Consider the following 14,462-nt stretch of genomic DNA (forward strand, 5'->3'; position numbering starts at 1 on the left):
TAGAGATTCTAGAACTTTAAGTCCAAGTAGGGAAGAGTCAAGGCAAATTCTAAGGTTCTCACCACATAGACTGCTAGACAGATGGTAACACCATCTACCAAGAAAGGGAAAAGGGTTAGACTGGAGGGGAGAGGTGAAAGGCTGGTTTGAGACATGTTTTGTTGAAGAATCTTTGGGCCATCCAACTGGAGATGGAAACCCAAAGACAACTGGAAACAGAGTCTTGGAGCTCAGGGGAGGTTAGCAGCTAGGAATACAGGTGTGCTGGCGGCAGTTGAAGCCCATTGGGTAGACAGAGGAAGTAGGGAGGACAGGTCAGTGAAAAGAAGAGAAAATAGGGGATGGTGACATGAGCAGCTCCAATATTTAAGGGAGGGGCTGAGGGTGCAAGTGAAAGTGAGAGAGCCAATGGATTTTGGAAGAGAATTAGGAAAGTCTTTTCGGGGAAGCCATGTTTCAAGAAGGAAGGAGTGGCCAACAGGGCCAGGTGTTCAAAGGAGTCAAGAAGGATGAGGCCTGAGAAGAGGCCATTAGATTTGAAAATCATGAAGTTATATGTGGCCTTTGCCAAAGCAGTTTCTATGAATTAATAGGTCATGAACTGGAATGTTACCAGTTACAGGATGCTAGAAGATGTAAAGTAGAAAACAGGCATGAAAAATACTCTCTTCATGAAATATGGAAGTGAAGCAAAATAAGGCAGTACTTAGAAGGAGAAGAGGAATTAAGGAAGGGATTTTAGGATGGGGAAGTTGAGCATGTGTGTGCGGAGGTCAGATAATGTGGGTGGAAGGAAAGTGGTTTGTTGGGTGAAGAAGCAACAGTCAGCACAGCACAGGCCCGTGGGAAGGCAGGACACCGGAGGCAAAGCACAGGTCAACTTTCAAACAAAGTAGGGACACTTATTTTGATGATACAGGATGAAAAGAAAATAAGTGTATGGCTCTATGGGTAAGTGTAAAGGTGTAGGGGAAAAATTAATGGAATTCACAGCTGGCCTTGGTCATTTACCAACTGTGTGTGACTTTGGGCAGTTTACTTCCTTTCCTGAATTTGAATTTCTTTCTCCTTAAAATGGGAATGATAGTAATCACCTCCCATGGCTATTTGGAGGAGAATGCCTCACCTGGTACCTAAAACATGTCAAGCATCCAATAAATGTTAGTTTATCCCTTTTTCTCTCTTTCTGGAAATCTGAGAAGTCTAATTTGTCAAGATTTGAACTACTAATAACTGATATATATAAATCTATATCATGTTTGCAGAACCGACTGCCTAGATATTTAATCATTCTGACTGGCCTTAATCTTAGCTAGAACCTACGAGGGGGTTTAAATGGGCTGTCCCTTCACCTCATGCTTTATGGCTAAAGGAATGAAGCTCTGTGGAGTATTGCTCATCCCAGTCAAAGCTCTCTTTTCCAGACCTTTTCTGTGGCCTCTCCTCCTAGAGAAAAAGTAGCTCACCGGATTCTTTCCCTTCTGAGCCCTGCAAAAGCATGTGCTCTCGGTGACAGGCTGGACTTGAGACTCTGTGAACATTCTAAATGGTGACTAAGTTTCTTCTTTTCATGTAGCATCACAAATGTACATAAGTAACCCATGGTGGTAATAAATGCATTCTGGAAGCAGATTGAGAGTTAAACGTTTTCCAAAGACATGTCTAACCCAAATATATTTAAATTGCTAGCAGTGTTTGTGGTGGTTTTAATTTTCAGGAAGAATCATCTCCATATTTTTGGCCTACTCTATTTCAGTGGACTTTATTTGATCTTGAAATCGGGATGTACTGCCTGATATCAATGGAAGTAACTATAACTAATTCCACATGAAACAAGGACAGGACTAGCCTTATTTACCCTGTGGAGGAATCTGATGTTTCTTTGAGTAAAATAGCCTCTTCTACCAGTACTCCTAAAGTTCTTATGAAAACATTTCTAACAGATTTTTTCAAGTTGTCTGATGCTCCTTCTTGTGACTAGAATTTCATCCCTTTTAGTGGTATGAGAATAATATTGGAAAAATTACGACAATCATAAATTTTAATGATCTTCTTTCAGAACACCCAGGAACCTGCTAAACTTTCCATACTTTTCCCCATTCCAAGCCCATTTACATGTCTTTTCAAGTGCAGGAGAGAGAGGGGCTTTGGAAACTTGGACTCGCTGCTTTTTGCAGCTGTTAGAGTGCTCACCTAAAATTTGTCAAAATTTTGGAATGTGAAGGTTTGTTTTTCTAGGACCATTATAATGCCAGTCCCAACCTTAGCTATGCCAGAAGGAAAAGATCTTTCCAATTACCATATGGTTTATTATGCCAAATAATAGGATCCAGAATTTTATTTAAGGACTTTTTGTAGCTGTACATTTCTAGGAATTGAAATGCAAGAACACCTAATTTACCTAATATTGTTGGAGACGTGCTTACTTATGTGAATTTTCCACGTGACCAAAGCTGTGACATTAGACATCTGAGAATTTGTTTAACCCACCATTTGCTGAGACTCTTTCATAAATACATTATACTTCTCCCTGCTTCCCTAGACACAGTGCCTTGAGGATATTTCACGGTTCGGGGGGATCAGCATACAGAGCTGTTATAACTTGACTAGAACTGGACACTCTGGAAGCCAGTAGAGCACCAGATCACACTCAAGAGAAGTAAAACAGACGAGAGAGCACTGAAGAGCTGTGTGGGTCTTTACCGAAGGCTGTCTTCAGGGCAGTTACTTCTCTCAACACACAGGACTTTCTTTTCCCCTCTCTTCCTCCAGTCTTAGTATCCCAGCTGCTGCTTATCTCATCGGCTCTTTTCACAAATATTCTCTCTTCCTTCCCCACCCCTCCCCTCCCCCTTCCTTTCCTCCTCACTTTCTCTCCCCCTCCATCTCTCCCTCCCTCTCTCCCTCCCTTTCTCTCTCTCTCTCAGCGTCTCTCTCTCCCTCTTCTCCCTTCCTCCTTCTTTGACTTCCTCCCACCCTCCCTTCTCCCTCTTCCATCCCTCCCCTTTTCCACAGTCTCTGAAGCAGCTTTATACTTGTTGTTAGAAAAAGTGTTCTATCCCTTCTCTTTTCTAAGCCCCACAGGGATGATCTAGGAACCAAACAGTACAAATGAAGGATGCTCTCTGGGTAGGTGGGGATGGGGGAGTTATGATTCCAGAGACTGGAGGAAAACCAAATACTATCTCTGTCACAATATACAGGTATTTTTATTTTTGTGTTTTTTGTTGCTGTTACTCTCCCTTGCTTCCCACCCCTAACGCTCTCAGAAGATGCCTGTCACTGGCATGCCCTCCAGCTTTCCCCTTTTAATAAATTGCTTTTAATTTGCCAACATTTGAAAAATCAGTTTATCAAATAAATAAATGGTAGGTAAATGGAAGCATCAACAAGGTCAAAACAATGACCTGAGGGCCTTTTATTACTCTTAGAGAATAAAGCAAAAATGCCAGGACTTCCTTGCTTGTGCTTTGTGCCAGCTATTTTTTGAGGTTTTGTTTGTTTGGTTGGTTGGTTGGTTTTTTTCTTAATTTCCATTGTTGATCTATGTTCCATAAGATAGAGTTTTCGAGAAATTATTATAATGCTTGATAATTTGTTCTTATTCACTAACAAGGAATTATTGTTTTAAGAATGTCATAGAGGGCTTCCCTGGTGGCGCAGTGGTTGAGAGTCCACCTGCTGATGCAGGGGACACGGGTTCATGCCCCGGTCTGGGAAGATCCCACATGCCGCGGAGCGGCTGCGCCCGTGAGCCATGGCCGCTGAGCCTGCGCATCCGGAGCCTGTGCTCCGCAATGGGAGAGGCCACAACAGTGAGAGGCCCGCGTACTGCAAAAAAAAAAAAATGTCATAGAGTTTATCTGTTTTAGAAAGTGAACAGAAAAGAAATTCTCTTCTGAGCCATCCCAGTACATAGGCCTGGAACCATGCTGAATTAGGCTGAGCTTCATCCCCCTCCATTGCAGACCAAGAGCAAGTCATCAGAGCATTCTGGGTTCTGGGTGGCACACCCAGCGTCAAAAAAGACCCAGACTTCTTAGCTGTTTGATGCCAAGGTTTTTCTAGTATCACCTTTAGTATCACCTCTAGTATCATCCTTTGCCTGGTAGAATTCTTTAGTTTGTATGTGATTGTGCAGTTTTTTAACAGTATGTGGAAATAGTGTAACACTATATGGAAGTACTTTAGGCCTGCCTAGCAATGATTTTTAAAAAGTCTGATATCTGTTACTGAAATTTTTTCCCATAAATAATTAACATAATACTGACTATCCATAAAACCAGCCTTTCATTTGATCACTTCCTATATGTAATGTTGACCTTTTCGTATCTGACTTCCTTTCCTAAGACCATAAAGACTATGACATTACTCTCTCTATAAGAGAATTATATTCTAGAACTTCACTTACAGTTACGGTTCTTAGTTCTGTGAGCTCAGTCTCCAAGATAATGTTTTATTTCCAAAGTGGAAGTAATATTGTTTCTGCCCTGGATTTTCTTGGCAGTTGCACCTGACTTGCATTAAGAATTTGACAAGGGCCAACAGCATAATTTATTGTAATTTTTAAATCATGATGTAATGTGTAAATGATTTTTTCATCATAGAACTATTGGGAAAAGAATTTTTGCATTTAACAGTTTCTGTCTCCAGAGCCTCCATAATTGAATTCCTTTACCTAGAGCTTAAAAGGAGTCAGAGCTATTTTTTATTAAGTGTCTGTATTGATATTGATGGAATGCGTTACGGCATTTGCCACATCCTTTTAAGCATCTCAAATTATATAGCAATAGTATATGTGCTGTTTTTCAAAAGTAATCAACTCTTCAAGAATCGGGTTTCTTTTGAGTCCTGAAAGATTTTCGGTCTTTTGTTCCTGTTTTTCCTCTTCCCTATCAATGATCGCGCTCTTGAAAGCTGATTCATTATGGCTGCTTTCTGAGCTGTCTGGGTTTAGTAGTCTGCAGTTACTCAGACTGCAGCAGCAAAAGCTTTATTCTGCCACTCTAACTGGACTTGTGCTGCATGGCTCTGTCCCTCAGCCATCCAAGAGAGGAGCCCAGAGTCCATGCAGATCATGGTCCTTCATGTTGCAAATGATACCTTTCAAATACATGGGAAGTATTCCCCTGTGTTGGTCCCTGGATGATGCCCAGGTGTTTCATTGGTTACCTTTGACCTTCTTGTGGGAGATAATGGTTCTCAGACTTGGCTGCACGTTGGAATCATCTGGAGAGCTGCATGACACACTAATGTCTGGGTGTCACCCCCACCGATTCTGATGTCATATGTCCTGGCTGTGGCCTGAACATTGGGATTTTTAAAAGCTCCCTGAGTGATTCTAATGTGCAGTCAAGATTGAGAACCACTGCCTAGGAGTCTTCTGCATCCCAGACCTTTTAAGGTCAAGTTTATTTGTTTCCTTTATGGCATAGCTCTTAGCTCTTTGGGTAAAAGATTCATAACTGTGCCAACAGAACTCTGGACATATTATTCATCAATAGCCCATTTTATTAAATTCCATTCCCCGACCTCAGTACATTTCCCCATGTGTTTAGTATTCACAACTATGCAGATAATAGCAATAACAGCTGACGTTTACATGGGGCTGCTTATGCAGCCGGCGCTGCGCGAAGTGCCATACCACACATACACTAATTCATTTAGTCCACAAGTGTGGCCCGGATCTCTCACTGGAACTCCAGTACTATATTTTCAAGTGTCCGCAAGGTATATCCACCTGAACAGCCGTCCTCTCCAGCTTAATATGTAGAAAGCCTCATATGCTCCTGTCCACCAGCATCATTTCCCATGCTGCTTTAGCATCAGACAGACCTGGCTCAGATCCTAAATCTACTATTCACTGTCATACGACTTCAGTTTCCTTAGTTACAAAGTGGTGATGACAGTAATAACACTAATGCCTGCTTCTTAGACTTGTGAGGATTTCCCAAGATCCTCTCTGTAAAGTGAATGGTCCTTAATGCATAGCAGACACAACAAATGACAGCTATTGTTATTGTTTAAAAAGCTTTATATTGGGCTTCCCTGGTGGCGCAGAAGTGGCACGCTCACACTTCTCAGCTAGGTCTTTAAAAATTCTTCTCATAATTTCATACCAAACTTCTGACCAATTTAATTTCCTACTTACGTCCTAGCACTCCCCCTCTGCTCTAGGTTAGTGGGGTCTCCTCCGTGTCTTCTGAACATGCAGGCAATGCTTATTCCAGCTCTTGCTGCCCTGCCCCAGTATAGACTATAGTTCTCCCATGTTTATAAGGCCTGGTTCCAATAACATCTCCTCCCCGAAGTCTTTTCCATTTTGATCTCTGCTTATCCTCATTTACTGTTACTTTTCTATAACACTGATCTCAGATGCATCCTCGCTGAGTGGCGGTGGCACAGTGGAGAGCACGTGCTTCACCTAATGGGGCAGCTGCCCTCTGTAGCCCCAGGGAAATGCAAGCCAGTTGTTGCAAGAGTTCCCAACTGACTTTCACGAGAAATCAGGATTTTTTTTTTTCTACTTGAAATCTCCTCATTTTTAAATGTTGGCAGTTAATTTTAAATCTTTAGAACATTGTGTGGCAAACAAAATCTATAGGGCTGGGTATAGCCCCAGGGCTATCGTTTTGTTCCTTCTGCTTTAGAGTTTGTATACCATCTAGTTTAAGACTTAAACATTCTCTAATTGTTTGATATGTTCTATTTCTGTCTTCCCAACCAAGATATCCACTCCAGCAACCCGACCTTATCCATTCTGAGCATCTGTTGCTGAACCTAACACAGTATTAGCAAAAAATAATCATCACTTAGTTGATTCATGCATAAAGATATATTTAAGGATCTTACATGGTATGTAATGCACAAGACATCACAATTTTTGTTTTCTGGTTTCTTTTATTGTTTTGTGAAATGTGTCTTGGAAATATCCAGTGTTTTTGTCATGGTGCCGATTCCCATATTCATCATCAGTTTTGTATCCCCGCTTGTTGGTTGGTCACAGTGTGACACAAAACCAGATTTTTCTATGGAAAGAGGAACAAACCATGTTGCTTTTATATTTTATTAATGATGCTTGCCGTGGAATGACATGTAATGACATGACATCTTTAGATAATCTGTAGATAATTACAGTACTTGGCATGTATTAAGAATGCAACAAATCACAGTATTTTTACTCTGCATAACCAGGAGACATGTGCCTTCTGCAATTATGGCTGAATTCTGTTTTCAAATCAAGATTATTCTACCCTGCGGTATGAAATATAATGTTGTAGGTTTTTCATCAAGTATGGAAACTCACTGTTCTTGCTTTGCATACCACATACTTTCACACTATAACTTCCTGTCTATTTGCTGTGATATCATCTCAGCCACAAGCAAAGATATTCCACCCTGAACGGTTACCATTAGACATGAGTAACTGACTCATATTGATTTGGACTGAAAAGAGGGACATATTTGACTAACACATGGGCACAATTGTAACTCTTCAAACAGGATTTGAAGGCCACAAAGAAGACATCTTAAGATCCTGGTTAAGCTCTGTGACAGCCTTCGACTTGGAGAGGTGAAAAGTGCAGGGACCTAAAAGTATTGCCTCCTTTTACTTGTTAACTGTGGTCTCAGCCCCATGCTAATATTTTTCATGGTGATGTGATGAACATAAGGACATCGCACAAATCCACACCCTCGTCTCTTCGTGCTTTGTTGTAGGTACTCAGCGTGCCAATGCCCGTGCTCCAGCCCCTTACAAGCGAGACTTTGAAGCCAAACTAAGAAACTTTTACAGGAAGTTAGAGACTAAAGGATATGGACAAGGCCCAGGGAAATTAAAGTAAGTCAAAATAATACAAACCCCAGGATTTGTAGATGGTGAAAAGATGGGATGCAATTTGGAATGTAGGAAATGGATTGATTAGGGATGACCAGCCTTCGTTTTAGTCGGCATAATTATTTGGGCATGTGTAAATTACAGGATCATCTAAAACATAGTTCTTGAATGAAGCACAATTAAACTTACGGTTTTAAAACACACAGGAAAGAGATGACCATGTTTCACATAAAAATAAGGCAAAATTAAAAGCTGATTTATTTTGTTCTCCTGAAAAGTACCTCTTGGTTGACTTATATCGCATATTCATTAGATATAAGGCTGTCACAGTGTCTTGTATTGCACGTCACTGTCTCCTGGGCTGACCTGAGTGTAGGACTGCTGCTCAGCTGTTTCCTTCTGTGAAGTAAGCTTAACTTGTCCAACGGAATATGTCATGAATGTTGTTTCTGCTTGTCTTTATCCACCTCCCTTTAAATGGGGAAATTGAAACATCATCCTGTTGTTTGGCCTAGAATTATCTGAACTTCCTACTTACCCATACTCCCTTCAGCCCCACCTCCACCCCTGTCCCGTGTCCCCACTAGAGATCACTATGCCACTTGAGAGAGGACAGAGGAGGGAGGGTCTGACTGCAGAAGCGTCGGGACCCGGGTGTGTGAGAGAATTGCCCAGCCCAACAGGCGCACGGCTCACCGCCCCCCTTGCAGGGCTTGCTCATCTGAACTCACAGGTTCCCCTTTCATCACCCTCGAAAACATCAACCCGCCCCAAACACCATACCTCTCTGAGCTTCACTTACTAAGGTCTTGCTGATCAAGCTTTCATACCTTCAGCCTCCCTATCATCTCCCTTTCCATTACTATTTGCATTAAGGGAAAATTGACACCTGTTTAAGGGTGACTTAAATTGTCATTGTCACAAGTAGATTAATAACCTCCAGTATCATTCATTTGTATCTCTCACTTAGGGAATCTCAAGATTCACTTAATTTTAAAGTTAAACTAAGGACAACAGGGCTTCCCTGGTGGCGCAGTGGTTGAGAGTCCGCCTGCCGATGCAGGGGACACGGGTTCGTGCCCCAGTCTGGGAAGATCCCACATGCCACGGAGCGGCTGGGCCCGTGAGCCATGGCCGCTGAGCCTGCGCGTCCGGAGCCTGTGCTCCGCAGCAGGAGAGGCCACAACAGTGAGAGGCCCGCGTACCGCAAAAAAAAAAAAAAAAAAAAAAAAAAAATACTAAGCACAACAGTAAACTCCACTGCTTTGGAGGACACTGAGAATTTTTTTGTCCTTCCTGTTCTCACTGTTATCTTTCTAGGTACTTAAGAATTGAATTCCTAAGTGCATTCAGGCTTAAAACATTACCTCCTAGGGTTGCTCTTCCTTTCCTAAACAAATGTTTTGTGTGTGTGTGTTGTTTTTTAATTATTTTCCTTCTGAGATAAATTGATGTGACCATTCAGAAAGGACTCTTGCATTGGTTTTACAGGTCTTAGGTGGGGTGCTCTATTTACCAATGATTCTCTGTTGTAACTTGTTAATGCTATTAAGAGTTACAGACAGATGTGTGCTTTATTGCAGATAGCTATGATAGTAAGTCACTCCACTTTTCCCCTAATTAATTGTGGTAAGTGGAAATTAGATGGCAAGTGCCCAGTTCTGGAAAGATAAGGATTAGGAAATAATCTGTATTTTTCAAATTGTCTTTTTCTGGACAGGTTAATTATCAGAAGAGATCACTTGCTCGAAGATGCTTTTAATCAGATTATGGGCTACTCCAGAAAAGACCTGCAGAGAAATAAGCTGTATGTCACATTTGTTGGGGAGGAAGGGTGAGTAGCACAGAGAAGTGGCCTGTGAAGCACAGGCTGTGGCTGCCGGAGGATGTTTCCCCACACTGTCCCCTGCGGTTGCCTGAAACAGGAAATCCTTCTGACGGAAAATGCTGTTCTCATACACTTAAACCTTTCAGTTTTGTGTTTTTTTTTAAGCTTCCTTTGATTTTTAAATCATTTGACATAGAAATTCTTTGGTAAAAGCTCATAACTATAGATCATTTTTGAGAGCAGAAACTTAGTTTCGTTTCTTCTCCCCGTAACTCTTTCTCTCAAAGGGAAAACATGTTTGTTTGTTTGTTTGTTTTATTGAAGTATAGTTGATTTACAATGTTGTGTTAATTTCTGCTGTACAGCACAGTGATTCAGTTATACATATATGTACATTCTTTTTAAAATTATTTTCCATTATGGTTTATCACAGGATATTGAATATAGTTCCCTGTGCTATACAATAGGATCTTGTTGTTTATTCATCTTCTATATAATAGTTTGCATCTGCTAACCCCAAGCTCCTCCCACTCTATCCCTTCCTCCCCCCCACCCCCCCGCCACCCTGGCAACCACAAGTCTGTTCTCTATGTCCGTGAGTCTGTTTCTGTTTTGTAGATACGTTCATTTCTGTCATCCTTTAGATTCCACATATAAGTGATATCATATAGTATTTGTCTTTCTCTTTCTGACTTACTTCACTTAGTATGATAATCTCTGGGTCAATCCATGTTGCTACAAACGGCATCATTTCATTTTTATGGCTGAGTAGTATTCCATTATATATATGTACCACATCTTCTCTATCCATTCATGTGTCGAAGGACATTTAGGTTGTTTCCATGTCCTTGGCTATTGTGAATAGTGCTGCTATGAACGTAGGGGTGCATGTATCTTTTTTTGAATTAGAGTTTTGTTTGGGTATATGCCCAGGAGTGGGATTGCTGGATCATATGGCAACTCTATTTTTAGTTTTTGAGGAAGCTTCATACTGTTTTCCATAGTGGCTGTACCCATATACATTCCCACCAACAGTGTAAGAGGGTTCAAAACATGGGCTTTGAGATTTAAAAAAAGCAAGGAGGTGCATTTTAACATCTATGATCTTGTTATGTGCACAGGAATGCTAAGTAAATCGTACTTCACCTGTTAAATAAGCTCAGTTTCAGAATCACGAATTAGAAACTAGTGTTTGCTAGAGAGTAGGGGGCGTGGGGAGGATGCAGGATGGGCGAAATAGGAGAAGGGGATTAAGAGGCGCAAACTTCCATTTGTAAAATAAAGAAGTCACAGGATGTAATGTACAGCAAAGGGAATATAGTCAATAGCATTGTAATAACTTTGTATGCTGACAAGATGGTAACTAGACTCACAGTGGTGGCCATCTAACAATGTATCAAATTATGGAATCACTACGTTGTATACCTGCAACTAAAATGATATTGTATGTCAACTGTACTTCAATTTTAAAAAGATAGAAAAAGAGGAAAAAAGAAGAATCCTGTTCTACCTGGAAATCTCCCCAGCAGTATCTCTTGGGCCTTGGTTCTTATTTCTCTGTCCCCACTTTTTCTTTGGCACACCTACCAAAATAACTGCCTGCCATAAACAGAGTCCAGCCTTGTATGACTCTTCCATGAGTGTGCTCATAGAGATAAGGGTTAGGAAATGAATGAGTAAAGACTCCTACACGGTGTTTATTGCATTCAAATAGGCATAACGGTGGTTTTATGACTCTTCAGGAGATGAAAGCTCTCATCTCTCCTAGACCCCTTACTCTTTCCTCATTTCAGGTTTAGGTTTGGAGTCTCAGCACCTTCTTTGTAGACATCACTAGAGTGAATTTTAAAAATACCACGTGATTGTCTGAACTCGGGTTGTCTTCTCTTTAACTCCTTAACTGCTGTTGATTTGGATCATTTTAAGGCTACCTCTCTCAGCCTTGGCCAGGAATAAAGTATATTAGATTATGGAATCGTAGCAATAATATTCAACAAATTCAGCCATTTGGTTTATGGTTGATGAAATGGAGCTGTCAAAGTATAAAATAGGGCTTCCCTGGTGGCGCAGTGGTTGAGAGTCCACCTGCTGATGCAGGGGACGTGGGTTCGTGCCCTGGTCCGGGAAGATCCCACATGCCGTGGAGCGGCTGGGCCCGTGAGCCATGGCCGCTGAGCCTGCGCTTCCAGAGCCTGTGCTCCACAACGGGAGAGGCCACAACAGTGAGAGGCCCGCGTACCACAAAAATAAATTTTTTTTAAGTATGAAATAATTCACATGTGCTAGTAGAACTAGATAATAGTAAAATTGAGATTTAAAATTAGGTCTCTTGTCTTCCATCCAGGATTCTTAGACCAGCACTGGGATTTAGGCAAAACTCCTGAACTCTGATCTATCTGAATTTTTTCCTACCCATGGATCTTTTCACTCTTCCGGCTAGTGACTGATAACTTCTCTTGTCACATATAGTGTTGTATAGTCTCCCAGCTGTGACTAGATTAAAGTAAAATACTACATGAGAAAACAATATAATGTGACAAAGTTTGAGAAGCTTGCCTGAGACTTGAGCCTTTTGTTGCTGACAAGCCTTAATGGTTCTAGCTTTTGTTAGTTGTCTTAAAGATGCAGGTGGGCAATTGAAAACGAAGGCAAATGTTTTTAGCCTAATCACAGGTATGCATGGGATTCCAGGTATTTCCTTACATAACTAGTCTGGTTTGGATGAGAATACTTTTCCTCCCCCAGAACTCCAGCTGCCTTTCTTCTTTGTTGGACCACAGTTTGTTGAGATCTCAGAGATGTAGGCAAGCGTCTTTGGAAAACCTGGTACTTAGGTTTGAATAGAACAGATGCTGTCATGCTTGGTCATCCTAAAGCTGTCTCCCCATGGTCTGGACTGACATCCATTCCTAGGAGGAGACCCAGGCAGAGTGGGGCCTGAAACCTTATTTAATTGCCACTAATGTCCAAATGTTTCCTGCCTCCATTTCTTGTCTTCTTCCTGTAACCCTAGAAGGAAAATAAGAGGGAGGATATTTTGAGGTGTGACCTCAGCCCTCAGGGACAATCTCTTAATCAGGCCCCTCTGCATATGGTTTTTTGAAACTGGAATGGGGCCAGATAACTTCTGGTCTCATGGCTTTATCATGTCAGTATCATACGTATAGATTGTTAGATATAGACTTTATTTTGCTATTAAGGCATTGGGAATACATAATAGTATTTTGAAAGATTAATGCAGTATGCTTGCTAAAAAATTGAAACCTCAAAACAACATAAAATTAAGAAGTTATTTTAGCCTTTGTCATCTTACTACATTAAAATTAAAGATCATAACATTTCTTTCTGAATTATAATAAATACCCAAAGAGAAAAGCTACCTAGGTTTTTCTATGGAATTGTGAAATGAAGCTGAAAGTTTTCTGGTCACTTTTCCTTCATTAATTTTAATGCCTTCAAAATGTGTCATTTTGTAAGTTCTTCATGTCTAGCTCTAGTAATAGGTATTAAAAAACGTATATGCCTAGTGCCCAGATGTTGGCTTGCAATATCATTCTTCAATAAAAGAGACTAGGGCTCCTTGGAGAAATGGGTGATTCTAGGACTGGGGCAGGAAATATACAAGACGGCACCTGAAGCATCTTGTGCCAGAAAGTATAGAGGAGCTCAGACAGCTCACAGTGATGTCAAAGGGACACAAGAACCAACTGAAAGAGCTGCCAGTGGTCAAAGGTGGAATAATTTGAGCAAAAAAAGTAAAGTAGTATTGGATTAGAACCCCAAAATATAAAATAAATATCTATATACTGATATAAATAAAATAAATATCTATATACTGATATAAATACACAATTGAATAAATAAATAAATAACAATAGACAAATTTGTGCAGATTTCCAAATAATTCTGCATAATTCCCTGCTCCTTAATTGTGAGTTGCACATAGTGACTTTCTTCCAAATAATACAGTATGAAAGGGGGAAAAAGAAGTTAAGTCTACAGTGGAGAAGCCTGACAAACACACAGCCAGGTGATCAAGGCTAAAATCTAAAATCAACAGTGATATATCCTGTTGATAGTATGTACCCTTGGTATGATGTGATGAGAATGACACTTTACTGTCTTCCTCCCAAAAACATGTGACACCAGTCTAATCAGGAGAAAACATCAGATAAATCCAAATTGAGGAACATTCTACAAGATTACCTTATCAGTGCCCCTTAAAACTGTCAAGGTCATCAAAACGCAAAAGCATCTAAGAAACTGTCACAGCCAAGATGAACCTAAGGAAACATGGCAATTAAATGTAATGTGGTATCCTGAATGGGATCCTGGATCAGTAAAGGGACATTAAGCAATAAAGAAAGAAATCTGACTAAAGTATAGGTTTTAGTTAATAATGTATCAATATCAGTTCATTTTGTAACAAATGTACTGTACTTATGTAAGATGTTGATAAGAGGGAAACTTGAGTGTGAGGTATATAAGAATTCTCCCTACTGTCTTTGTAACTTTTCTATAAATCAAAAACTAATCTAAAATAGAACATTTATTAAAGAAAGCATAGAGTCAGGATTTGGGGAGATTTAGAGAATGTTTCCCTGAACAACTTTTCTTATTTCTTTGCTGTCTGATGAGTGATTGCCACCAGGGTAATTTTTGGTATGTGTATACTTCCTTTTGCACTTGAGGTCAGGAGAGTAATAAGTATATAGATACAGTTAATTCTGTGGAAGGAATTAGTAGAGGTATTGATTGGTATGTATAGAGTATTATTTTGTGTTGCTAAAGTCAACT

At 40.5% G+C, this 14,462-nt stretch overlaps 1 protein-coding gene across 2 annotated transcripts in view; it reads left to right on the forward strand.

The window, feature by feature from the left end:
* The window catches only part of HECW2 (HECT, C2 and WW domain containing E3 ubiquitin protein ligase 2), a 250,867-nt gene that overhangs the window by 195,659 nt on the left and 40,746 nt on the right, over positions 1-14,462 (forward strand). For both annotated transcript variants that reach the window (XM_032637764.1, XM_032637765.1), the window contains exons 19-20: positions 7,720-7,840; positions 9,558-9,671. In XM_032637764.1, the coding sequence (XP_032493655.1) occupies positions 7,720-7,840; positions 9,558-9,671 (235 nt within the window). The remainder of the gene's footprint in view (positions 1-7,719; positions 7,841-9,557; positions 9,672-14,462) is intronic.

The sequence above is a fragment of the Phocoena sinus genome, chromosome 7 (genome assembly GCF_008692025.1).
Source record: "Phocoena sinus isolate mPhoSin1 chromosome 7, mPhoSin1.pri, whole genome shotgun sequence".
In the NCBI taxonomy this organism is placed as follows: domain Eukaryota; kingdom Metazoa; phylum Chordata; class Mammalia; order Artiodactyla; family Phocoenidae; genus Phocoena; species Phocoena sinus.